The sequence below is a fragment of the Camelus bactrianus genome, chromosome 5 (assembly GCF_048773025.1).
Source record: "Camelus bactrianus isolate YW-2024 breed Bactrian camel chromosome 5, ASM4877302v1, whole genome shotgun sequence".
NCBI classification, from domain to species: domain Eukaryota; kingdom Metazoa; phylum Chordata; class Mammalia; order Artiodactyla; family Camelidae; genus Camelus; species Camelus bactrianus.
Genome location: NC_133543.1, coordinates 42695788 through 42721327, shown reverse-complemented (window position 1 = coordinate 42721327; position 25540 = coordinate 42695788). Strand labels below are relative to the sequence as shown.

The 25540-nt window shown below is 37.3% G+C and overlaps 2 protein-coding genes across 25 annotated transcripts in view; one reads left to right on the top strand and one right to left on the bottom strand.

Moving 5' to 3' along the window:
- Positions 1-3943, bottom strand: part of PKP4 (plakophilin 4) — a 210052-nt gene extending 206109 nt beyond the window's left edge. For 9 of the 10 annotated variants that reach the window (XM_074363696.1, XM_074363701.1, XM_074363704.1 and 6 more), the window contains exon 1: positions 3797-3943. The gene's annotated coding sequence lies outside the window, so the exon portion shown is untranslated. Of the gene's footprint in view, positions 1-2670; positions 2802-3796 lie in introns of those variants that run through there. The other variant, XM_074363697.1, reaches the window with a different exon arrangement.
- A 150-nt stretch (positions 3944-4093) lies between these two features.
- Positions 4094-25540, top strand: part of CCDC148 (coiled-coil domain containing 148) — a 325980-nt gene continuing 304533 nt past the window's right edge. For 12 of the 15 annotated variants that reach the window (XM_074363725.1, XM_074363724.1, XM_074363723.1 and 9 more), the window contains exons 1-2: positions 4094-4599; positions 22085-22210. In XM_074363725.1, coding sequence (XP_074219826.1) covers positions 4575-4599; positions 22085-22210 — 151 coding nt within the window. In that variant the 5' untranslated portion in view covers positions 4094-4574. The remainder of the gene's footprint in view (positions 4600-22084; positions 22211-25540) is intronic. The other 3 variants (XM_074363726.1, XM_074363722.1, XM_074363720.1) reach the window with 2 other exon arrangements.

Below are 25540 nucleotides of genomic sequence, written 5' to 3'. Positions count from 1 at the left end.
TCATCACTTACTGGCAGTATAAAAGCTTTATATCCAGGTATACTTAAAGTTTTACTTTGTCTACCTCTGTCTCTCTGTTTGCAGCTATTTGTAGTTATAATCCGGGCATGAAACAGTTACTTAACTTTCCTAACTTACCCAGTCCTTTGGTGTTATGAATCAGATTCCTCTTCCCCCTTCAGTGCAGGAAAGGCACTATAAAACCATTTAACACATTGAGGAATTATCTCCCAGTACACTGAAGGTGTGAAGGCAGCTTCCCCAAGTGACATACAATGCCATGAATGTTTAAGCTCTAGAATAACCTCCACTTCATCTTCCAGTTAAAAACGAAGGAATAATGTCCATTTCAGAATTAAGCAAATTAGGGACATACCTCTTGATTGAAATAGAAAAAACCATTAGATTACACAGCATTCTCAAAATACTTTCATATTTCAAAGCAGTAATTTGAGGCATTGGACTTAACAAATGATCAGCATCATCCAGGGTATGAAAATTCTCTATTTAAATCAACCCCTGTCAACAGCAAAGAAATAACTCAGTCTGAAAACTGGCAATAATTGGACTTTTTAAAATTAAGTGAATTTAAAAGTTTTAAATTAATTACTTTCCCATTTCGTATAGAAAAGAAAACTGCAATTCTGACTTAACATAGACAATCCAAATACTCAAGGTCATACAATTGCTAAAGTTTTTATTAAACTGAGTTTGGTAGTAGTTTCTTTAAATTCAAATTATATCAGAACTACTCACAGAATCAGTTTTGGTTTATTCGGTTTGTAAATGCAGCAAGATCCTTTTTTTCCTTCTTCCCCTCTTGGATGAATGCCAGCTGCTCCTACTTTCTGCTTACCTTCTCTTATGCTTTCCATCACTACCCTGCTCCTCTATCTCCCTCCAAAAGCAGTATAGGTAAGAATTAAGATAAATGGACACTCGCCATCCAATTTAGAATCTTCCATATAACATAGTAAGACATGAAATGCAGCACCTCCTTATATAATAACGGAGGTTGGGGGAGGGAATGTACTTTAGTCAAAACAGTTTATTTTATTGTGAACAATCACTAGTTTTAAAACTTCCTCTCTTCAAATATCTATAACAAACAGTATTTTTCCAACTGAAAGCCAACTTTTACTTGAAGCACAAAAAACTGCACAGCCAGTCACACACACACACACATATATACATTCTCTATATACTTGAATGGGTTATCTCAATTTCTAATGTAGCAAACTAAATGTGCTTTTACTTTCTAATCTTCACATCAAATCAAATAAGCACGTGTTAAATTCTGCTGTGAGGATAGTGTTACATAATGTTTCCTGTTGGCATCTCCAAACACTTCCCAATATCTAACACAGTGTTACTAACTCTAATTTAGAGCTAAAATCTCTAAATTGGAAGGTCTACTTATTATGAACATGAAAAAGAATGCAGCAGCAAAAGATACAACCTTTCCCAGCACAAAGTTTTTTCCCTTTACTATTTTTCCTTTCCTTCGAGTCTTTAACTAAATAAAAGGCTCTCATTTTATACTTTTCAATGCCCTTGATCCCTACCCAGTAAGTGTTGAAAGGCAGCTGGACAATCAACTTATTATCTTTCTGAATCTGATACAAAATACCCAAGTACGGAGAGGCTTATAGTAAATTCAACCTCCAAAGCAAATTGTTTCAAATAAATGTACACACAGTATGCTTTTCCACAACCAGAAACACATATTTTGGATATCAGTTGTTCTCATTTTCACGTTACCATTTCCACTGTTTCACAGACAACAGAAATGAAGATACTTTCTATAGTAATACATTGCATTCAAAAGAAGCAGTCTTCTGCTTCACCTTTTAAAATAAGAGAATCTAAGGCCCAATTCTAGAAAAGAACCTTCTGTCAAAAATTTGCTTTCCTGCGTTAAGGAAAATAAAATTTGACCAAAAATGTATACTAATCATTTTTTATTTTATACATAATTACCATTCTTTAAAAGTTGTAGGGCTATATTTTTATTTCCTAGTCAAACTCAGTAACAGCAACAACAAAAGAACCGGGACCTCAACTAATAAATTACATCGTGAAATATAAATGATCTTGTAGTACCCATGTAACTTCCAATGGTAACTGACACGCCCCGAATTTAACTGTACCAGACAGTTCTATCTGTCCCATCGCTGACCAAACACTGCTTCTCTGTTTCTATTCATTATGTATTATAAGAGGTCTAAACACAGCCCAGTATGCGAGAAAAAAAAATTACAATTCTTACGACAGCAAAGTGATGCATTCAAGTTCTCTCTTGCAGTATATCCCCGTATATGAGCATTAACAGGCATTTTTTTTTTTTTGGATAGAGCTAAAATACGCTGGTTGCAAGCTCATTACTCTAAGAACCTTCGGCACCCTTTCTTGCAGGTTTTCAGAAAACCATAGTAAAAACCAGGCACCATTCAAACCTCGCGAACCAAACTTGCCAAGAACCTTGTGCAATGATCAATAACCTTGGCTACACTGCCATCGGTCCGAAATTCACGGTCCTGGAGACCAATGCAGCAAAATCCCAGACGAAAGGCTAGCTGAAACCCGACAGAACTGCCGCGCTTCCCCTCCGCCGCCCTCTCTGCCGCATGGAGAAATGCAAAGGGAGGAGACGAGTGGAGCTAGGCTCACCAGCTCCGAAGATGCTGCGGTGACCTCTGGCAGCGCGGCGAGAGCTGGGCCGGGAAGGCGCTAGTTCTGCCGCGGCGGGCCGTGTGGACTATGCCCCTGGTGCATTCCTCGCATTCCTGCACAATCTGTCGCCAGCCGAGGAGCCCGCGGTGCGCGTCCCCCGCGGACACACACACCTGCTTATTGCTGCGCCCCGCGAGGCCACGGCCGCGGCGGCGCCTCCACTGCCCGCGCTCTCTGTCGCACTCAGCCAACACGCAGCCAAATCTCGGCCCAGCCGCTCACCCCCTCGCTTCCCGGGTAGGGGGAAAAGGAGAGAGTCCTGGGCAGCCCCAGCGGTGGGCAGGGACACCCAATTCGCCTGGGGAGTGCCGCAGCTCCTCTTCAACTCCTGGCAGGGAAAGAAGGAAGCGGCAGCGCAAGAGGGCGGCCAGGGAAGCTTGGGGCTGGAGAGCCAGTGGGGTGGAGCGTGAGGATACGCCGCGAGGAGAGGGGCGCACTGGACAGAGGAGGATGGGCACGACCGGCACCAAGCGCGGGACTCAGAGGGCAAACGCAAGACAGTATAGACAGAAGGAACGTGGGAGGAAGGGGAGGGGGACAAGATGCAGGAGTTGGGGCTGGAGGGACGGACGGACGGACGGACAGCCCCGAGGGCTGGGGAAGGCGGGCGCCAAGTGGTGTTGGGGGCGCGAGGCTGCGTGCCAAGGCGGGCAGGAGCAGGGAAGCCTCCGAGCAGACCTCCAGGAGGGCTCGGAGTGGCGCCTAAGTTTGGGGCTGGGGGCCCTGGATCCGAAAAGGCCAACGTGGGGAGGGGTCGTGCGCGGCATGAAGGGGAGACTTGGGGAGAGTAATCGTCGGGAAAAGCAAATGGAGGGTGAAACTTGTGCGCCTGCCGGGGGGGAGGGGAGCAGGCAGGCGAGTGCGGGCAGGAACACGAGGCGGGGCAGGAAAGCCGAGGCGGCCGCGAGGCGGTGGGGACCGGGTAACGGGAGAGAGGCGCCTGTCCCCCACCCCTCACCCCCGCCCCCCTCACAGGCATGTCCCGGCTCCGGCACGACGGGGTGACGGCCCGGGGTCTCGAGGGCAGGAGTCTCCGCGCCCTCCCGCTAGCCCGCATACTTACTTTCCAGGTTAGGCAGCGGCCGTCGTCGCTCCGGGGATCAGGAACATAGGCGCCGAGGGGTCGCCGCTGCGACACTCGAAAAAATTAAAAAAGTGCCGCGGCCGAGCAGCTGCCCGCCCCTCCCTCCCCCACCCGCCCCCTACCCCGAAGCGGCTCTCCCACCACCCCCGGCGGCGGCGGTGGCCAACTTGCCCCTCTACCCCTTGCCCATGGTGCCGCCTCCGCGGCCGGCGTCAACGCGGACTCAGCCCCGGAGCCCCCTCTACTGCCCAGAGGCCGCCGCCGCCGCCCGCCCAGCCGCCAGCCCTCCTGCCCAGTCAGCCCCGGGCTCCCGGGAACGTCAGCACGCCGCCGTCTCCGGACCTGCTCCCTGCCAACCCCATTGGTCGAAAGGAGAAGGCTGGCCCTCCCCATTGGCCCGGCCCTCATATTGAACGGACCAATGGGAACTGAGGTTTCAGGTCGCCATAGAGACCGATGCTGTTAAGCGGGAGAGGGCCTGAAGAAGGTGGGGAATGAGGTAGAAGGTATCTCTGGCTTTGGGAGCGGGAGGAGTGGGGGAAAGAACAACTAGGGGATTCCCGAGGGCTGGCTCTGAAATCTGAGGCAGCTTTTGCTCTGCCTTCCTGTCAACCCCAGCTATGCATGATAGGGTTTGTTCCTCGCGTCAAAGGCAGAACAGCTGAGCCCTTATACGAATCCTTGAGAGCCTGGGAGTGGGCGTTTCACTTTTCCTGCGACTGAGGAGTCCCTGAGCCTCTGCCCTTTGACCTCTGACATGTGTGCAGCTTCTGCTTCTTCAGGTGAGTTTACACCCATCCCTTAAATCATTGCTTCTTTCTGACGTCAGTGATCCATATGAATTCTGCTTGTTCTTCTCAACCACTCCCCCTTCCCTGAGGCGAATTTTGCCTCAAAAATTTGAGTCTAAAGACTTAAAGGAGTTAAAGGAGACTCAAAGACGATTTCCTTCGGATGATATTTTAGTGGGGAAACAGGTTAACGTATTGTTTGATGATGTCATCGAGTCAATACATGAGATAACGTGTTTCCTGCTTCCCAAAGCAAACCTCTAGTCTCTCCATTGAGGGATTTATTAAACAGCCATCTGTGTGTGCATTCTGCGCTGTGATTTTGACAGGTGCATGTTCTTTCCCCTAAGAGTTTACAAGGTGGGGAAGACACAGGTGATAGAGCTGATCCTTCATGTCTTCTGGGACTTAAGAAGAGAGTAAGGAAATAGATTACAGTTGAAGGATTTTGTTTTCTGGATATTTTCTAGTTTATCTCTAAATCTGATAAAGAAATGAACTGAGGCATGGAATCAATACACGCAGAAATCTTGAGCTTTAATTACAAGTGCTTTGCTTTAATTTAAAGTCACTTTGTGCTAGTTTGTCAGTACCAATTTTTTGTAAATAACTTTCGTATTTAGATACTAGCTATTAAAGCAGGACTTAATGAAAATATTCAGCTTTTAAACCTTATATTGCTCTTATGATATAGCCACTGATACTCTTTGTTCCTTCTTTTTGGTGATTTTGCCATCTTTATACTAATCCCTTTAGTAGGAAGACTATTTTTATGTTACTGCCCTTCAAGTTGGAGGAACCATATTGTGTGAAAAAGTTAATAGGATTTTGGAAATTAGAAGTATTTTTTTGAGAAAAACAAGTTAATGCATGTGCAAGCTACATATGTCTAACTACTATGTCCTGAATTTTGAGTTGGATAATATTTGCTATTGATTTTTACCTTACTGTAATTGAAAATTACAAAAATAAGTAAGAATTGTTAATATGGTATCTTGATTAGAAAAACATCTCTACAATTTGTGGTAACTTTTGAACTTAGTTGATAATTCTATGCAGGGTTGGACTGTGGAACAAAACGGCTGAACAAATGAGTGTTCCCCTAAATACTTCCATAACTGGGGAGAAATCAGCAGGGGCCCTGGAGTGCTGTTTCATGCCTTGCCATCATGGAAGTTAGCTCATCATGCTTTCAATTTCTGCCCTCTTTCTCTCCTTTGTGTTTGTTTATAGGAGAACAGAAAAGGTAAAATGCAAATTTTTGTAAATAAGACTCATTTTTAATGTACTAACAAAATACCAATGACAGTTAAAAAAAAAAATTTGTAACAATAATAAATGGAAGATGTGCCCAATGGAAAGTAAAACATTGATACTTCTTTTTTCTTTTCTTAGGCTAGCATGGTAAGAACAAGAACTAATTGATTTTTTTTTTTTTTACCCAGGAATCTTTTCTTTTTGCATTTTTCTCAGATCACGATTGAGGAGTATTTTAACATTGTGTATTTCATGTTTGTAATGATTAAAATGTTACTAAGATCCACTAAGAATAATGTCCTTTAAAATGTCATTCAATATTATTATTATTATTATTATTATTATTATTATTATTATTATTATTATTATTATTATTGTAATTCCTATATTCCATTGAAACGTTTCTTTTGAACTTGCTCCTGCACAACTCTAAGCGTTGCTGGATAAAGAAATCACTTTGTTCCACTAGAAGTTTATGCTGTCCAGGCTTGGCTAGGTCTTCACTGATTCTCTAAATTCCTTTCTTCCTCAGGAGGGTGATTATCCAGGACACTTATCCAAGGACACTATTGATGGCACTTCTCCCAAATCTGTCCTGTTTCTGCTCTCTTCCAGCCTTCACTGTACTTGGTCTTCTTCCTATTTTGCAAATGATCTTGCCTACCAGGCTGAGGCATCCACCATAAGGTTTCTCAACTTAACTTTCCTAAACCTCAGTCTCACTTTTCACACTTCATCACTTCCTTCAGTCCTGGCTGAGAAGGGTGCCAGCCTTCTGTTCTAAGCTCACACTCCACTTGTGCTCCTAAACACTGGCCATCCTCCCACTCCAGAATTTTCCTCCTTTGATTATAATTGCTCTTTTAGATCATGTGTTACATCCTTTCCTCCAAATTTTTTTTCCTACATCTTACAAGTATCTGACCTTTGGCAAAAACCACCTTCCTTCTATTCTAACTCCATCTCCATCTATTGGCTTTTCTTTTCACCAAGAGACAATATGAAGGGAATTTCTTGAGGTTTCTATTTTTTCACCTCCAATGTTCTGGCCCTTAAATACAAATGAAATGAATCTGAGGCTCTCTCTCCTCAAAATTCTAACTCATTTTGCCAATAAAATTCTCCTCTACCAAAGTGCCCTTTACTCATAAATTTCAATGCCTCCATTCCAGATTTCCTGAGGAGGGTAGAAACCATTGTCTCCCACCTTGAGGGTCCATAGAAATGCAAATGACTTACTTGAGAAAAGGAAGCATTTAACCTGTTAACCTTACCACCTTGGTGGGTGTAACTCCTGGGAAAAAGAGGAAGAAGGGCCTCTGCTTCAGCTGACTGTGGGTCCTAGGACAAGGATAGAAAATTTGTTGAACGCCATCCTCCAGCACAAAACTAAACTGCAGAAATCCAAGGGACCTTTTAAATGACCAACTCAGAAATAAGTCAACCTGAACCTTTCATGATTATGAAAACTTTGTAACTTTCCAATGTTTGTCATTTTCATCTTAGTCCACAATGACTAACAGTTAATTCCTCATAAGGAATAGCAGAGATAGCAAGGAAAAGGGAGAAGCAGGAACACTGTCTCTTTTGCCATTCTTGAATGCCCATGCAGAAAGCAGGCGCAGTGAAGATAAGAATTTCACAAAGCACACTAACTGATAGTGTGTGGAGGCCAGAGGAGGTGGGGAAGGCGTTGTTTTTGTTTGTTTGTTTGTTTGTGTGTCTGTTTTAAAGGAATGTTAAGACAGAGGCAGGTGGCAAATGAGGGAAAGACAGCAATGGAATAAATTTGTCCTGAGAGAGCATGCTAGGGATTAATAATAGTTCTACTCAGGATTGCTGAATTGGCTGTATCCCATCTCCAGCCCATTCTCTGAATATGCAAATCCTCCCCTGTCTTTAGAGGCAAAGCCAAATAGTTACCTGTAAAGCCTTTTCTGAAAATTTCCTGATCCTTCCTCTGAAGAGGATGATTTCTGCTTTAGCGTATTATTGTGGACTTAACACTTTCCACCCCTGTGGCATAGCTATTTGTGTCTGAGCCTTCTCTCCTAGAGGATCAAGTACATGTCGTGGTCCTGACTGTAGCCTCCATAGTGCCTTGGACTACTCAAGGGCCTTACACACTAAGAACAGCCAACATTTATTAATCCTTCTTTTAGTCTTTGGAAGAATTTGACTTCTAACAATGAAAAATTGGAATCAGTAATGTTGGGAGATAATTGGAAAAAGATGGGACTAGAGGCTCAGTGTGGAAAGTGAGGTAATGTATGGCAGAGCAGAGGAGAGGTTTCTGCCAGGTAGCCTCCTAAGAGAAAGGCCTCAGATCTCCTCTCTAGCAGGACCCATCTCTACTCCTCGGAGAGAGGGAACGTGGGTGAGAACTGGCTGCATGTGCTTTGGCATGAAGTTATCAATTCAGAGGTAACGCCGTACAATTCAGTATATTGGGGAAAGCATTTGAAACTCAGTTTTGTCAAGCAGTTTAAGTATGGATTGCCTACATTTTTTCCGTCTGAAGCATCCAGGTTGCTCTTTCTTTTGGAACACGGTAGAATCATGCAGATTTATCCATTTCATAAAATCAGAAAGGCATCAAACATCTGGTAGGTACATGTTTCTAAGTACTTGTATCCACAGCCCTTGAAGTAAGCAGTCCTGCATGCCTCATGACCTTGCATCTGGCATGGAATCAGCCCTGGTGGGGACCTGATTCAAAAGTAGTCAATCCATTGGCTGACTGTTGACCCATAACCTGTGATACTGCCAATCAGATTTTTTCCCCTGGAAATTTGGAATTGAGAGAACAAGTGAGCCAGAGAGAACACTGCCTTGGTCCTCATGTTTTCTGGGTTCTTATTCTACCCATGATGACAGAATATCCTTCATTTTTTATTGTTCCATGAGATTTTTTTAATTAAATATATTTGACATATAATATTGTGTTAATTTAAGGTATACAGTGTGTTACTCTGATACATTTATGTATTGTAATACATTTGCCATTGCAGCAATAGTTATCACATTACATAATTATAGTACAATATTGCTGTCTCTTTTAATTATGCTGTATGTTAGAGCTCTATGGCTTATTTGCCACCTGTTGCAAATTTATAGCCTTAAACAACATCAGTCATATTTCTCTACCCCTCCCTTTGTAACCACCATTTGACCCTGATTTTCACGTTTGACCTTTTTAGATCCCACGTATAAGTGACATCATATAGTACTTGTCTTTCTTTCTCTGACTTATCTCACTTAGCAAAATTTGTTTAAGGTCCATCTGTGATATTACAAATGGCAGGCTATCTACCTTTCTCATGGTTGAATAATATCTCATTGTATGTATATACAACATCTTTTTTATCCATTCATCTGCTGATGGACTTTCAGGTTATTTCCAGATCTTGGTTATTGGGAATAATGCTTCAGCAAACATGGGAGTGCAGATATCCCTCTCTTCAAGAGCTCCATTACAGGGGGAGGGTATAGCTCAAGTGGTAGAGCACACACTTAGCATGCATACGGTTCTGGGTTCAATCCCCAGTACCTCCTCCGAAAAATAAATAAATAAACTTAATTACCTACCCCCAAAAAGTTTTTTTAAAAATGATCCATTACTTGTATTCACTCTAACCCATCCTTTCCCTGGTTTGCCTTTAGGGAGTCTTTGTTCCTTACAATCAAAAGGTTACACTAAAATAGTATGCAATTATTTCCAATAAAACAAAACATATATTATGACCATTTTATTGGTCTATGAAGAGCAACAGTCTAAAAATTTCTAAAGAACAAAGACAGAAAATGAATGATCTGTCTACTTCGAAATATTGCCAGCCTAGTTTGAGTAAAAGAACTTTATTTAGTACGATGTCTATTACTACCCACTCCCCAACCTCAAAGCCTTATACTCCCAACTCTCAGTTTTCTTCCTTTGAAGTTAGGAGCAAGAAAAGAATTTTGAGATGAGCAATAAGTTTCCTTCTTCAGGGTAGAGTCATTTTACCACACCATTGGTATAGGAAGAAAATACTCAAATTTATATTTATTTTATACATTTATTTATACTACTTTCAAGAAACATTTATACTAATTTTTTAGGAACCAGGCTAAATAATAAAAATGTGATAGGAAAATTTATCAGAGACATCAGTAGCCCCATTACTCAGGAGAAACAAGTTCTGAAGTTTAAGTTCTAGTAATTATTGTTTTAATGAAACATCTCAGAAGGAAAACCAGACTCCATCCAAAATTGTTAGTGTTTTATGTAAAATCCCTAGTGTTCAACAAAAAATTGAAATATGCACAAAAAAAAAAAAAACCGGAAAAGTGTGACCCAAATTCAGGAAAATATGCAGCCAGTAGACATGCTGAGTGGGCCCACTTGTTGAATGTAGTCGACAGCTAATCCAAAATAGCTCCTATAAATATGCTTAGAAACTTAAAGAAAAAATGACTCAACAAATGGGGACTCTCAATAGAGAAACAGACATTGTGAAAAAAGAACCAAATGGAAATTTTAGAGCATCAAAAAATATCCAATCTGAAAAACAGAAATTTTAAAAGATTGAGAAAAAAAAAATGAACTGAGCCTCAGAAACTTATGTGACAGCTGTGAGTAAAAGAAGAAAAGGAAGGATAGAAGGATATATAAAAAATATTTGAAGAAGCAATGGCCTAAAACTTCCCAAATTTTGTAAAAATTTTAATCTACAGTCCAAGAAACATATTAAATCCCTAGTAAACATAAGGAGAGCCATGCTAGGTACTAATCATAGATTGCTGAAAGATAAAGAAAAGAAAGTTTTAAATGTGCAGTATACTGAATATATGTATTTACATGCAATATAATGTGTATATGCAGTCAAACTGTAATAATTCTACGTAATAAAACTGAAAAAGGAGAAAAAAAGAAAAAGTTTTGAAGCAAAAAGAAAATAACAACTCATCACATACAAGGGAACCACAATAAAATTAATAGCTGACTTCTCATCAGAAACAAGGGAAACCAGAGGGCAAGGGAAAGACATATTCAAGATTCTGAAAGAAAAAAAAAACCTATAAATCAAGATTTCTTTATCTAGTAAAACTCTCTGTCAAAAATGAATGTGGCAGTCCTCATAAATGAACCTATATTGGAAGCATGCTACTTACTGACAGAACCCATATGGCCACCACCATTGAATGAAGCCCAAAGAAAGAGAAGGCTGTCAGACAGATGCAGGGACCTGGCAAGTCAGCAATCTCTACTTGAAAAGCAGTTCTTGACTCAGTGCCAACCCTAGAACATCAAACGATCATCACACTGAAATGCTGTTTAAAATATTAGATTTGAAGTTCTCCTAAATTAAATTCTGGGGAAATAATGACCTCAATATTTTTCTTAACTCCAGAGCTCTTTGCTTCACAGAGGTGGCAATAAGCTGATCAGAGCAGCAGGGGAGAAAAAAATAAGAGCAAGAGCTCTCCCCCTATCCTGTTCTCTGACCGTGGCAGCCAGTCTTTTCCATCTCGGGCCACTGTTTCCTTTACACAGTAAGTCAGCTAACTGTCATCACAGGGCTTCTACAGTTGGTTACAGCTTCTGGGCATCCCTGGAATTGACCTGGGGGAGCAAGTCAATAGCACCTGCTAGTCTATCATCTTGTCAGGGACCAGAAGTCAAGAACTGTCGTATTTTTTTCTGTAGCTTAATAAATTTTTTAAGTAAGAAAAAAATGAAGATGAAAATGGATGCAAAAAAGCAGTTAACAAGATCCAACACCCATTCGTAATAAAAATGCTTAAAAACTAGCAGTAAAAGGAAGCTTCCTCAATGTGATAAAGTACATCTATGAAAAATCTACAGCTAATGTCCTATTTATGGTAAAAGGTTGAATGATTTCCCCCTGAGATTTAGAATAAAATGATGCCCACTCTCATCTCTTCTGTTCAACATTTTACTGGAGGTTTTAGCCATTGTAATAGGAAAGAAAAATGATTTAAAATCATGTAAATTGGAAAGGAAAAGTTAAAGCTGTCTTTATTCATAGATGACATGATCCTATACATGAAAATCCTAAAGAATATACCAAAAAAAAGTAATACTAGAAGTGATTATTTAGCAAAGTCATAATATGTAAGACAAAAACAAATTTAATATTTTATGCTAAGAACTAGCAAATTGAAAATGAAAATGAGAATGAACTTAAAACAATTCCCTTTCAGATAACATGAAAAAGAATATAATACTTAGGAATAAATTTTTAAAAAGAAATATAAGACCTCTGATTATAGATTCAATGTGATCCCTATTAAAATCCCAGCTAACACTTTTTGCAGAAATTACAAACCAGTCTTAAAATGAACAAACATAGGAAAAAGAACATCAAATTAGACATTCACGTGCAAAATAATGAACTTATACTCTTACTTCATACCATATGTAAAAATAACTAAATATACATCATAGACCTAAGAACTAAAATTATAAAACTTCTATAAGAATTGTTAGTTCTTTAAGAACTAAAATTATAAGACTTCTCGAAGAAAACTTAGTGCAAAATCTCTGTGACCCTGCTTTAGGCAAGAATTTCTTAGATATGACACTGCATCATGGTCCATAAAAGAAATTAATAAAATGGACTTCATAAAAAATAGTTTTGTTCTTCAAGAGACATCAATAAGAAAATGAAAAGACAAGCCCCAGTCTAGGAAAAAATATTTGTAAAGCATAATCTGGTAAAGGACTTACGTCTAGAATATATAAAGAACTTCTAAACAGCAAAAATAAGAAAGCAAACAAATACATTTTAAAACTGGGTGAAATATTTGAATAGCTACTTCACCAAAAAGTTATACAAATGGTTAATTATCAAATGAAAAGATGCTCAACACCATTAATCATTAGGGAAACTCACATTAAAACCACAATATGATACCACTACTCAACTACTAGAAAAAGTATAAGGCAAAAGATTGACATTACCAAGTGATGATGACAAGGATGTGTATAAACTGTACCTGTCATAAATTGCTGGTTGGTATAACCACTTTGGAAAACTGTTTGACCATTTCTTAAAAATATAAATATAAACTTACTATATGACCCGGAAATTATAATTCTAGAACTCTACTCAAAAGAGATAAAAAGTCCAAAGATTTTTATATGAATTATTAAAGTATCATTTGTAATAGGAAAAAAACTGAAATAATCCAAATGTCTATCAACTAGTGATTAGATAAAATGCTGCACAATGGAATACTACTCAACAGTAAAAATAATGAACTACTGATATATGTTACAACATGGATAAACCTCTGACATATTATGCTAAGAGGATAAAAGCTGGCCACAAAAAGCCATTATGTTGTATGATACTATCTACATGAAACTTCAAAAAAAGGGGGAAAAAAATAGAGACAGAAAGCAGATCAGTGATTACCTTGGGCTGGGCTGCGATGGGAAGACTGAATGCAAGTGGTTATGACAAAACTTTTCCAGATGATGGAAATGTTCTAGAACTACAAGGTGGTGATGATTGCACAATTATACATTTAATAAAAATAATTGCATTTTACATTTATAATGGATGTATTTTTATTAAATGTCAACTAGATCTCAATATAGCTATTAAAAATACAAACTTTTTAAAATGGCATAAGTACATCACTTTTAAAGTCTCATATATGAACACTTAGTAAATTTGGAAACATTTTTTAAGATGATTGAAAATCTTCCAAATGGCATTTTGGTGAATTTAGATCTCATTTGTTAAACATTAAAGGAGGGAAAAAAAAAAGCTTTGCAAGGAAAGCTGATTGATATCAGAGAAGTCAGAAAATTACTAGAGAAAAATACTAAGTTACAACCTTTGTACAATAAGTGGATAAAGCTGAAATTTGAGTATCATAATTGAGTACATGAGGCCAATTTTGCACTCCTTCCATATCTCTTTGTGGTGTCTATTTAACTATTATAGTCCTTGAAGCCAAGTATGGGAATTAACTGACAGACATTGAGCCCACTATGATCAGCTATGAAACCACCATTTTCAAGTAATGCAACATTTTCTATCACATAACTCTCAGTAAAATTTACTAAAATTATCAATACTATACCTTATTTGTATTTATGGATTTCTCTATATTTGTGTTTTACAATTTACAACATTTTAGTACAACTTTATACTTGAAGAATCTATAACAATTTTACAAGTATGTGCTAAAAAATGCTTAGTTACAAAAGAAATGCTTAGTAATAGTGGTGTGTGATAGAGAATGTTTGGAGACTTCAGTTTTAATAGAATATCTTTAAAGTATACATTTTTTTCCCTTCCTATTTCCCTTCCCTTCCTGTTTTGTTTTTTGTTGTTGTTGTTGGTTTTTTTTGGTTTTGGGTTTTTTGTTTGTTTGTTTTTCTTTTCTGTCTCCCCCCAGTAGTAGAAATAAGTTTTTGGAAGGCTGTGTTCTCATCTAAATTTTTTTTTCCTTTGGTCTGGAAGATCACTTAGATCATTTGTCTCCAATAAATCTCATTTAAGTGTCCAACTTCATCAGAGATGCTAATCATTATTGTGATCTGACTTGAGAGAGGTCAGTGAGGTCTTCAGCAGTATTGAGATGAGTATTCTCTTGATACATCCAAGTGGTGTGACAGTGAGACATAAATAACAGCACAATGGGAAGAAAGCAAAGGAAATTGCTGTAGATAATTTGAGAAAAGAAAAAAATTCCACCCACACAGAATTAATACATTTGTATGCTCAAGAGAAAACCTGATTTCAGAATCCTAGGTTTGCAGTGATTTATTGGCCTTGGAAATGTTACTTATTTTTCCACTGCCTCTGCCCCACATCTATGAAAATGAGGCTTAATATACTTCTCCATTCTCACAAACAGTAATAACTAACTTTTAAACTTAAAAAATATAAAATGTGTGGACTTCTGAACTTTTAGTATGAGTATGCTATTATACCTACGTCTGACCATAAACACAAGGGTCTTTGGCATCTGAGAGTTTATCTCAGAAAAAGCCTCCTCATTTCTACTTTACATCAACTTTCCTTTGTGCATCCTTCCTTCTGTTTGTTAACATTAACACTTGTTAACATTTCTTTATTAACTAAAATAGTCTAAAATACCATAGATAGCATAATCATTAGCATTTTATGAACTTGCTATATATTTCTTTTTTTTTCTTTTCTTTGTGGAGGGGGAGGTAATTAGCTTTATTTATTTGATTTTTTTTTAATGGAGGTACTAGGTATTGAACCCAGGACCTCATGCATGCCAAGCATGCACTGTGTCACTGAGCTATACCCTGTCCCCCAAATCTCTTTTTTGACGCAACTATAAACAATTTTCTTATAGGCTTATGTTTGGTGGTATATCCTAATTTCATCGGTCAAATCTTAAATTTAATATTTTAATCCACTGTTTATTTCAATTATCAGTTTTCTAAAATTATAGAATTTTAGAGCTGGAAAGAACCTTAGAAATTACAAGCTAGCATTAAAACTGGCTGTATAACTCCTAGCCTAAAATTCCTCTGAATTCCAACCATAACAGTCTCTAATAAAGAAGAAATTAATACGATTTAGACTTTTTACTGTGTTTACTATATACTATTTGTCTGTGACTAATTTTCCAAAACGAAAATAATGTCAATTTTAAAATGTTTATAGGGAAAGACGATTAGAGAAAAAAAATGTGCATTTATACCAAGAGTTCTTTCTTGCATTTATAAATGACTACTTTATCTGTACTATTCCCTTATAATATTATTTGACTATTGAGAAGATAACTTAAGGGATTTTGTATTTAATCTCTAATATGTATACACTGTAATTATTTTTATGTTCTTGAAATTGAGTCAAAACCTACTGACAACCACTTTTGTGTTTTAAAAGCTGACAAGTTGTGTTTGATATAGTTGGTGGAAGAGCACTGAGCTCAAAGTCAGGAGATCTGGTTGGGTTCTAGCCTTGCCTGTGCAACCTGCTTCTTTAAGGCTTGGACAAAGCATTTAATCTCTCTGGCCCTGTGTTTACTGATCTGTAAAATGTATTAGTCAGACTAGTATCTTTTCCGGGCTTATGTTAATTCATGTATAAAAAGACATACTGTATGATCTCATTCTAAATCATGGCTGTGTTTTCTTTTGAAATAAATTTACTGAAAATGTTTATCACTTTGCTGTAGCCCTTAGGTCTATTTCCACCACCCTCTTTTTCTTTTTTTCCATGAACTATTTTTGAATAGACTTCTTTTTCCTTGTTCAGATCCATCTCTTCCCTTAACTCCCACTTCTATCTTGCTTTCCTTTCTTTCCATCTGAGACCTTACTCTTACCTTAACAAGGGAGCCTTTTACTAAACAAAGCATTTATCGTTCGTGGACTTTTCAATGATGGCCATTCTGACCGGTGTGAAGTGATGCCTCATTGTAGTTTTGATTTGCAGCTGATAAGGAGAGATATTGAGCATCTTTTCATGTGTCTATTGGCCATCTGTATGTCTTCATTGGAGAAATGAGTGTTTAGGTCTTCTGCTCAGTTTTTGATTGGGTTGTCGAGCACACGAAGCTATATTCAATCATTTATAATAATCTATAATGAAAAACAAAATGAACAAGAATGTATATAAATGAATCATTTTGCTGTACACCAGAAACCAACACAACATTGTAAGTTAACTATACTTCAATTTAAAAAAGCATGACAGAGGTCCACTTGTCTGAGTGCAGAGGAGCACCACCACCCGGGAGTGGTCTCTATTCACTGAGAGGGAGCAGAACAGAGAGGTTAGGTCCATGGGCTCTGGAGCCAGACTGCCTGGATCTGCGTCTGGTCTCTGCCACTCAGCAGCTGTATGACGTTTGACCTCAGTTTCCAACTCTGCAATATAGGAACAATGGTGTTACTGAGCATTATTGTGAGGATTTAACGAATCAAAACAGATAAAGCTCTCAGGGTAGTGCCTGGCTAGGAGAAATTGCTCAATAAATGTTGGTGATTATTGCGTCCCACTACACAGACCCTCATAAAATGGTAATGATGTCAGCATAGGGTGCAAGAGGAAAGGGTAAATCTGAGGCAGGGGAAGAGCCCCGGGTGAGTGGAATGGTGTGTCCTTATAGTTCTTGGCCTTTTGCAACGACTCTGTATTCTCTGCTTCCATCCTCCTGGAATGTAAATGTTGGACAACAGCATGATGAAAAGGAGGACTGGCATGATTTGTGGGTGATGTACCTCTCATTTAATTTGCAGGAATGGCTACCTATGGCAAGTAAATTATCTGTTTGAAATGTGATTTTTTTGTTTTCTCCCATAATTCAGAACAGGCATGCCATAATTATTGTACTCTTCAGACATCAAAGAAAAAAGCCCAGGAATTGTCCTTTGGGTACACCTATTTATTGTAATACTGTATTTGAGAAATAGCACTGGAAAAAACTGTTCTTAGCAAAGAGTGTTAATTGATGAAAACATTTCTTTGCTAACAGTCTAAGGGAAGCAATCTGTGCTTAGCTCTTTCAAACCACAAAATAGATTTAGCCATTCATTGAATAAAAGCTAATTATTTATTTTTGATACTACCTTTAACAAGTCTTTGTTTTTGATAATGGGTTTTTTTTTCTATTCTTCATCAAAGCAGGTTTTTAATATATAACAACTCTTTTAATAAGGAAAAGGCAGCCAAATCTAACAAGGTTCTAATTTCTGTGCAAAGCATATTTTACACCTCAGTATTTAACCCTATGATTTTTTTAAAGGGGGAGGGCGTGCTAATTTAGGTTGATTTAGGAGTCTCATTATACCGAATGTTCTATAGAGCAAGCATAACAAATGTCACATAAACACTAAAAGCACAAGAAAAGATTTTGACTGTTAAGAAGCCAAAATTCTATAGTGTTTAGAATATTATAATATTGTAAATACCTGGTGAATGTAGGAGATATTGAATCTGGATAAATCAATGAATATTTTACTCTTCCTCACACTCTTCTAGGATGAAAAGAAAATATAATATTAAACAATATTGACAAACGGTTTCTTACTACATGTACTTTTGCAGATCATAAATAGTGTGTTTGAAGCTCAAAAAGAAATGTATCAACAAAAGAGGGAATAAAAATTCCCAATCCATAGGATGTTACATAGCAAATAATTTGCTTTTTAATAAAACATCTTCTGCATATTTTATTTCAATTACTAACTTAAGAGAAAAAGTCACATATTGCATGATTATGTAAGAAATTGATATGTAACTCAATAACAAAGAAACAATGGTCCAATTAAAAAATGGGCAGATGAATGGAATCGACATTTTTCCAAAGAAGACATACATATGGCCAACAGGTACATGAAAAGATGCTCAACATCACTAATCATGAGGAAAATGCAAATCAAAACCACAATGAGCCATCATCTCACACCTGTTAGGAAAGCTATGATCAGTATTCTGCTTCTAGAGTCCACCCTTATAAGCTTCATATTCATGAGAGACTTAGAATTGAATTTCTAATTTCCAAATTATCCAGTTTCCTGATAAGTGTTTATCTTTTTTCCTATTTACTATTTTCTCTATCTTTTAATATTGAACATTAGGATGGAAATGAGCTGTTATTTTAAAAGCAACTTCATTGAATTATAACTTACATAAAATGTATACCTATTTTAAGAGAATAGTTTGATGAGTATTGACAGATCAATCACCCATGTAAGCATGAACAGAATCATTTCCATCACTTCAGAAATTTCCCTCACTGCCCCTTTCCAGGCAACTCTTGATCTGCTTTTTGTCATTTTAGATTTATTTCACATGAATGAAATCATACAACATGTAGTCTTTTGTGTCTGACTACTTTCATTCAGTAGAGTGGAGATTCAGACATATTGTGTGTATCATTTGTTCACTTTTACTGTTGAATAGTATTCTATTATATGTATATACTATAATTTGTGTATTCATCTATCTGTTGATAGACATTTGAATTATTTCAGTTTTTGGTTATTTTGAGTAAGCTGCTATGAACATTTGTATAGAAGTCTTTGTAGAAGCATGTTTTGTTTCTCTTGAAGTTGCTGGGGCCCTTTGATAGTTTCACGTTTAGCTATTTAAGAAAATGCCAGTTTTCCAAAGTAGCTATACCATTTTCCACTTCCAACAGCAATGTATCAAGTTCCAGTTGCTCCACATTCCTGTCAATACTTGGTATTGTCAATACAGTTGACGATTGAACAGCACAGGTTTTAAAAGGAACCACCTGTACATGGATTTTTTTCAACAGTATGTACTACAGTACTATACTATCTACAGTTGGTTAAATCTGCAGATGGGAAAACTTGCAGGGCCAGCTCTAAGTTACACGTGAATTTTCAACCACACGGAGGGTTGGTGCCCCTAACTCCTGTGTTGTTCAAGGTTCAACTGTATTTTAATTTTTGCCATTCTAATGTGTATGTGGTGGTATTTTAGTATGGTTTAAATTAGAATTTCCCTGGTAACTAAAGATGTTAAACATTTTTTCATGTGCTTATTGGATATGTGTATATCTTTTGTAAAGCATCTGTTCAAATAATTTGCCTTTTTAAATTGGGTTGTTTTCTCACTATTGACATCTAACTTCTTTATGTATTCTGGATATAAGTTCTTTGTCAGATAAATGTATCACATATTTTCTCCTAGTGTTTTGTTTACATTTAAGTTTCTGAAAGTGTCTTTTGAAGAGCAAAAGTTTTCATTTTGATAAAGTTCACTGTGTCAATTTTTTTTTAGAATTTGTGTTTTACTGTCTTATCTGAGAAATCTTTACATACTCCAGATTGACGAAGATTTTTCTCCAGTGTTTTCTTCTAGAAGGTTTATAATTTTACTTGTCATGTTAATTTTTATGTATGGTATGAGATAAGTTTTGACATTTGTTTATTTACAATAGGTAACTAGCATCGTTTCTTAAAAAGACCAGCCTTTCCTCATTGAATTGTCGGCGTGTATTTGTGAATATCAGCATACAGTTGTCAAAATCAACCTAACATAAAAACACAGTGACTGAAGTATTGTGCTGTACGCCAGCAATTGAGACAACATTGTAAGCTGACTATACTTCAATTAAAAAAGTAAAAAAAAATCACTTCACATCCATGAGAATAGCTATTATTAAAAACACAACAAAACAAAGCAAAAAACAAACACATCAGAAAGTAGCAAGTGTTGACAAGGATGTGGAGAAGTTGGAATCCTTATGCACTACTGGTGGGAATATAAAATAGTGCAGGTGCTGTGGAAAACAGTATGTCACTTTCTCAAAAAATTAAATATAGAATTACCATATATATGATCCAGCAATTCTGTTTCTGGGTATATGCCCCAAAGAGTTGAAAACAGAGAGCCAAACATATTTGTACACCTATTTTCACAGAAGCATTATTTATAATAGCCAAAGTTAGGAGCAACCCGAGTGTTCATTGATAAATGAATAAACAAAATGTGGTATATACACACAGTGGAATATTATTCAGCCTTGAAAAGGAGGGAAATGCTGATAAATATTACAACATGGATTAAGTTTAAAGACATGCTAAGTGAAATGTATCAGTCACAAAAGAACAAATTCCACTTATATAAGGTACCTAGAATAGTTAAATTTAAAGAAATGGGAAGTAGAATGGTGTTTTCTAAAGGCTGGGAGCAGAGGACAATGAGGAGTTAGTGTTTAATGGGTACAGTGTTACAGTTTGGGAAGATGGAAAAGTTATGAAGACGGATAGTGGTGATAGTTGTGCCACAATGTGAATCTACTTAATGCCACTGAACTATACACCTAAGCATGGCTAAAATGGTAAATTTTATGTTATGTATATTTAACTACAGTTTAAACAATTGACCATATTTGTGCATTCTATTTCTAGACTCTGTTCTGTTTCTTTGATTATATGTCTATCCTTACATAATACTATATTGTCTTGATAACTACACCTTTTATAGTAAGTCTTGAAATGAGATAGTGTAAGTTCTTTAACTCTGTTATTCTTTTTCAAAAGTATTTTGGGACACAACATTGTAAACTGACTATACTTCAATTAAAGAGAAAAAAGAAAACGCTGATGAGAAAAAAAAGTATTTTGGCTATTATAAGCCTTTTGCCTTTCTGGATAAATTTTAAAACCAGCTTGTCAATTTTTGTTAAAAAAAAAATTGGGAAGTTGATTGGATATTTTGTAGTTTTTAACGTAGAGATCTTGAATGTATATTGTTATGATCCCTAAGGATTTCATAGTTTTCATGCTATTGTAAATGAGGTATTTCTTATTTCTTTTTCCAAATGTTCATTGCCAGCAGGTAGAAATACAATAGAATATTATGTATTGTCCTGGTATCCTGTGACTCTGCTAAACTCTCATATTATTTTCAGTAACTTTAAAAAAATTTTTAGAGATCCGTTAGTATTTTTTATGGGCACACACAGTTTGCTGTCTTTGAATAAATACAGTGTTAGTTCTCCTTTCCAAACGCTGCATTTTATTTTTCTCTCCTTATTTATACGTGTGAAGATACCAGAACAATGCTGATTTGGAATTGTCAAAGCTGAGTAGTTGCCACAGAGGCCCTGTGGTCTGCAAACCATATTTACTCCCTGGCCTTTTAAGGAACATATTTGCTACTCCTGTTCTATTCATTAATTTCTTCTCTTATTTTTAAATTTTTTCTATACTTGCTCCAGGTTTAATTTGCTCTTTTGTTTTCTAGCTTGTTAAAGTAAAAGTTTATACAGTTGATTTTATTTATATGGTTATATAGTTGACTCCTCTCTTTTTTTCTGTTTCCTGAATATGAGAAGTTCATGCTATCGCTTTTCCTGTGAAAGCACTGCTTGAACTGTATCCCACAAATTGTGATGTATTTTCATTTTCATTTCATTCATTTCATTTCAGTTCAAAATATTTCCTAATTTCCTTTGTGATTTCTACTTTGACCCATAGGTCACCTAAAAGTATCTTGTTTGTGTTAACAACCCCAAAATTTATCAACAGTTGAATATATAAACAGATAGATGTATATACGTACGATGGAGTTCCACCTAGTGAAACGAAGAAGGAATTATTGATAAACACATCTACATAGATGAAAACCAATATAACTATCCTGAATGAAAGAGATACATTCAAAACAGTACATGCCATATGATTGTATTTACATAAATCGCTAGAAAAATGCAAACTAATCTATGTTGACAGAAAGGAGATCAGAAGTGCAGAGACAGAAGGGAGTGATGAAAAAGTACGTGAGAGAGAGCTCTGTGAAGCGCCTCAGATCCGCTTCCGTCGTTTCGTCAGACCCCAGCAGCCAAAATGGTGAAGCAGGTCAGGAGCAAGTATGCTTTTCAGGAATCCTTGAACAGTGCAGGAGATAAACTGGTAGTAGTCGACTTCTCAGCTACATGGTGTGGGCTTTGCAAAATGATCAAGCCTTTCTTTCATTCTCTCTCTGAAAACTATTCCACAGTGGTGTTCCTTAAAGGAGATGTCTATGACTATCAGGACGTTACTTCAGAGTGTGAAGTCATATGCATGCCAGCCTTCCAGTTTTTTAAAAAGGGGCAAAAGGTGGATGAATTTTCTGGAGCTAATAAGGAAAAACGTGAAGCCACCATTAATGAATTAATCTGATCATGTTTTCTGAAGACATGACCAGCCATTGGCTATTTAAAACTTGTAGTTTTTTAAAAATTATTATTTACGAAAAGGAAAGATCAAGTATGAAAACTATATACCTGACTGCCATCTGATAAGTGACAATAAAATATTAACTGTACCCTTAAAAAAAAAGTACATGAGAAAAGTTTTAGGGGTCATGTTTATGTTCAGTGTTTTGATTGTGTGCAGTGATGGTTTCATGAATATTTACATAAGTCAAAACTAACATGTATTACTAATCCTATGTTACAGATTAAAAATTGAGGCCCACAGAAATTACATGAATTACCCAAAGCCATAGTTAGTAAGTACCAGAGCCAGGATTTATGAAGTTCCAGAAACTTTACCCTTTCTACTACAATCCTGATTCTACCATGGAAAACTGAGAGTTCACTTCAAATCTGTCTGTTCCTTGGACTTTATGGCATCAAATTAAGTGAAGGGAAAAAATGGTTTCTTTAAATGTCTATGACTCATTCTTAATGTAACCTTTCTACAGTAATTAAATTTTCTTAGAGCTATTTCATGACTTTATTATTAGGCCTTGTGACTTTCAATTCTTTGAGAATCAATAGAATTATTTTGATACTTGCTTGTTTCCAAATATTAAAAGCTAAATGATTTAAGCCTTTTTGCTCAATGAGTTAGAACATGATCTTGGTATTGATCACCATACAATTCTATTGACCTTCCCCAGAAAAACCCAGCCCAAAGCTAAAACTAATGCTACTTGTGGCTTACATTTGGGTTATTATGTTCTTTAATTGTGAAAAACAATACAAGTTTATAGTCTGGTTCTATGGAACCCTGAAAAAAATTGAATAGGAAAAATTTTTATAGCTCCTTTCACTCGTCTAAAAGTTAAGATGTTATGTTTTCTCATAGGGTACATCTATTCATTTGCTAACTCCTTTTTTCACGTCACAAGCATTTATTAAATGCTTCCTCCATGCCAGGCATCATTCTAGGGAGACAGTGATACACGAGACAGATGAAATGTTTGCCCCATAGAGATTCTATTCTAGTGGGGAGGAATGGACAACCAAACAATGAAACAGTAATAACTGCTGATGAGAAGATATACAGGATATCCTGATAGAGGGTTGGGGAATGTTGGAGGGGGTAGTAATTTGGACAGAATGAACATTAGGTCTTTCGGTGGAGGTGAGGTCTCAGCCAGGACCTGGACTATGAGAAGGAGCCAGCCATTTGAAAAGCTCTAAGAACTACTTTCCAGACAGATGCAACAGAGCTAGAGGCAGGAATGACCTTGGGAGGTACCAGGAACAGAAAGAAGATGTTGCTAGAACATAGTGTGTATGTCCAGAAAAGGAGGCAAGGGTCAGATCTTGAGGATTTTAAATATACTTAAAGTTATGATCAGTTTCCTCTGAAAAAACATTAGTGATATTACTATATTTGCTTTAGAAATAGCTTTATTTCCCTAGCACCACAGAGAGAAACATATATTATCATGAAATTTTAAGAATTTAAAAGTTCCTTGAAAATTACCTAGTTCAACCCCTTCATTTTACAGATAAGGGAATTTTAGCTCAGAAAAGTTGAGTGACTTGTAGGAGGTAACTCAGCAAGCTTGGACAAGGGTTGGATTTGAGCTCAGGTTTCAGTATTGCATGGTCTAATGCTCTTTCCAGAAAACAGTTTTTAAGAAAACATTAAAAATTTTTTTAAATTTATGGCATTTCTATGGCTCTCCTATTTTCCATTAGATTTTTTAAGAAAAATAAGTAACTATGATTCATTGTTACCAATAATATATACCAGTGTTTAGATGTAGTTAATTGATTTAGATTTGGATTATACATGTTTTTTAAATCATTGACCAAATTCTTATAACTATTAAAGCAGAATTATAAAGATGTTGGCTTAGTATCTTTCATTTCACTTTCATTGTACCATCTGCTTAGGTTCTTAACCTGGTGTTCTTACATCCTAAGGGATCCGCAAATGGACTTTGAGGTTCTGCCAACCCTCTGAAAGGTGCACAGCATTGTACATACTTGTGAATATCTTTTTGGGTCAAGAAACAGACATCCAGACAGGATTAGATAAGCTCAATTTATGGAGAAATCCCCGTGGAAAATAAAAGAGAGGGAGCAGGAGTAAACAGCAATGAGTCCACAATGCAAGACTGACATCTGTGAAGGGAGAAAGGGAAAGAAGGATTGGGTAGAAAGTCTCAGAATGCAGAGCAGTTCCAAGAAAGGCTCAGCCCGGCTGGTGGGGAGTCCCCAGGACAAGTTGCTCATTGGAAGCATTCTGTGTCGGGCAGAAAAGCACTGGCACTAGTATCCCTGCCATGCTCAGTTACCGGTTCGAAGCAGCCCCAGGGGAAGTGAGGTTTTGCTGTGAACACTGGCCTAGATCCAAGGGTGCAGTAGCTGGGGCTGTCCATCAACTCTGCTCCTAGCAGGAGTTCTCTGGATGGCGATTAGAGAAGGGTACTTCCAGGGCCATCACACCATACTTGTGTGCATTCCTTTGGGGAAAGTTTCTGTGGCTTTTGTCATATTTGCAACAGCTTTGAGTCCCCCTCAAAGTTCAGAACCACTGACTGTTCTAATGCCTGAGTGGTTAAATTGTAGCCCTCAGAAACCAAAGTCTTTCACTAACAAATTCATTACCGAAAGGTAATAAAAGGACTTATTCACCAAACCATTGAAAATTGTGGCATTGTTTCCATTATTTCTTCATAAGTGGTAGAAACATTCATTTTTTTTTTTTATATTTACATTTACCACAGTGAAAGCAAGTAGTGTCAGAATACTGATGGCAGAGTAACCTGATCGGGTGTTCACACACTTATTTTTCTTAGGGGAAGCACTGAAGGTTCAGAGCACAGATGATGGAGACAGAATTCCTGGGTTCTTACTTTGATTCTACCACTGATTGGCTGCTTGAGCACCCATTAATTATTTTCCCTGTCTGTGCCTCAGATTCCTCATCTCTAACATGGACAGAATAATAGTACCTGCC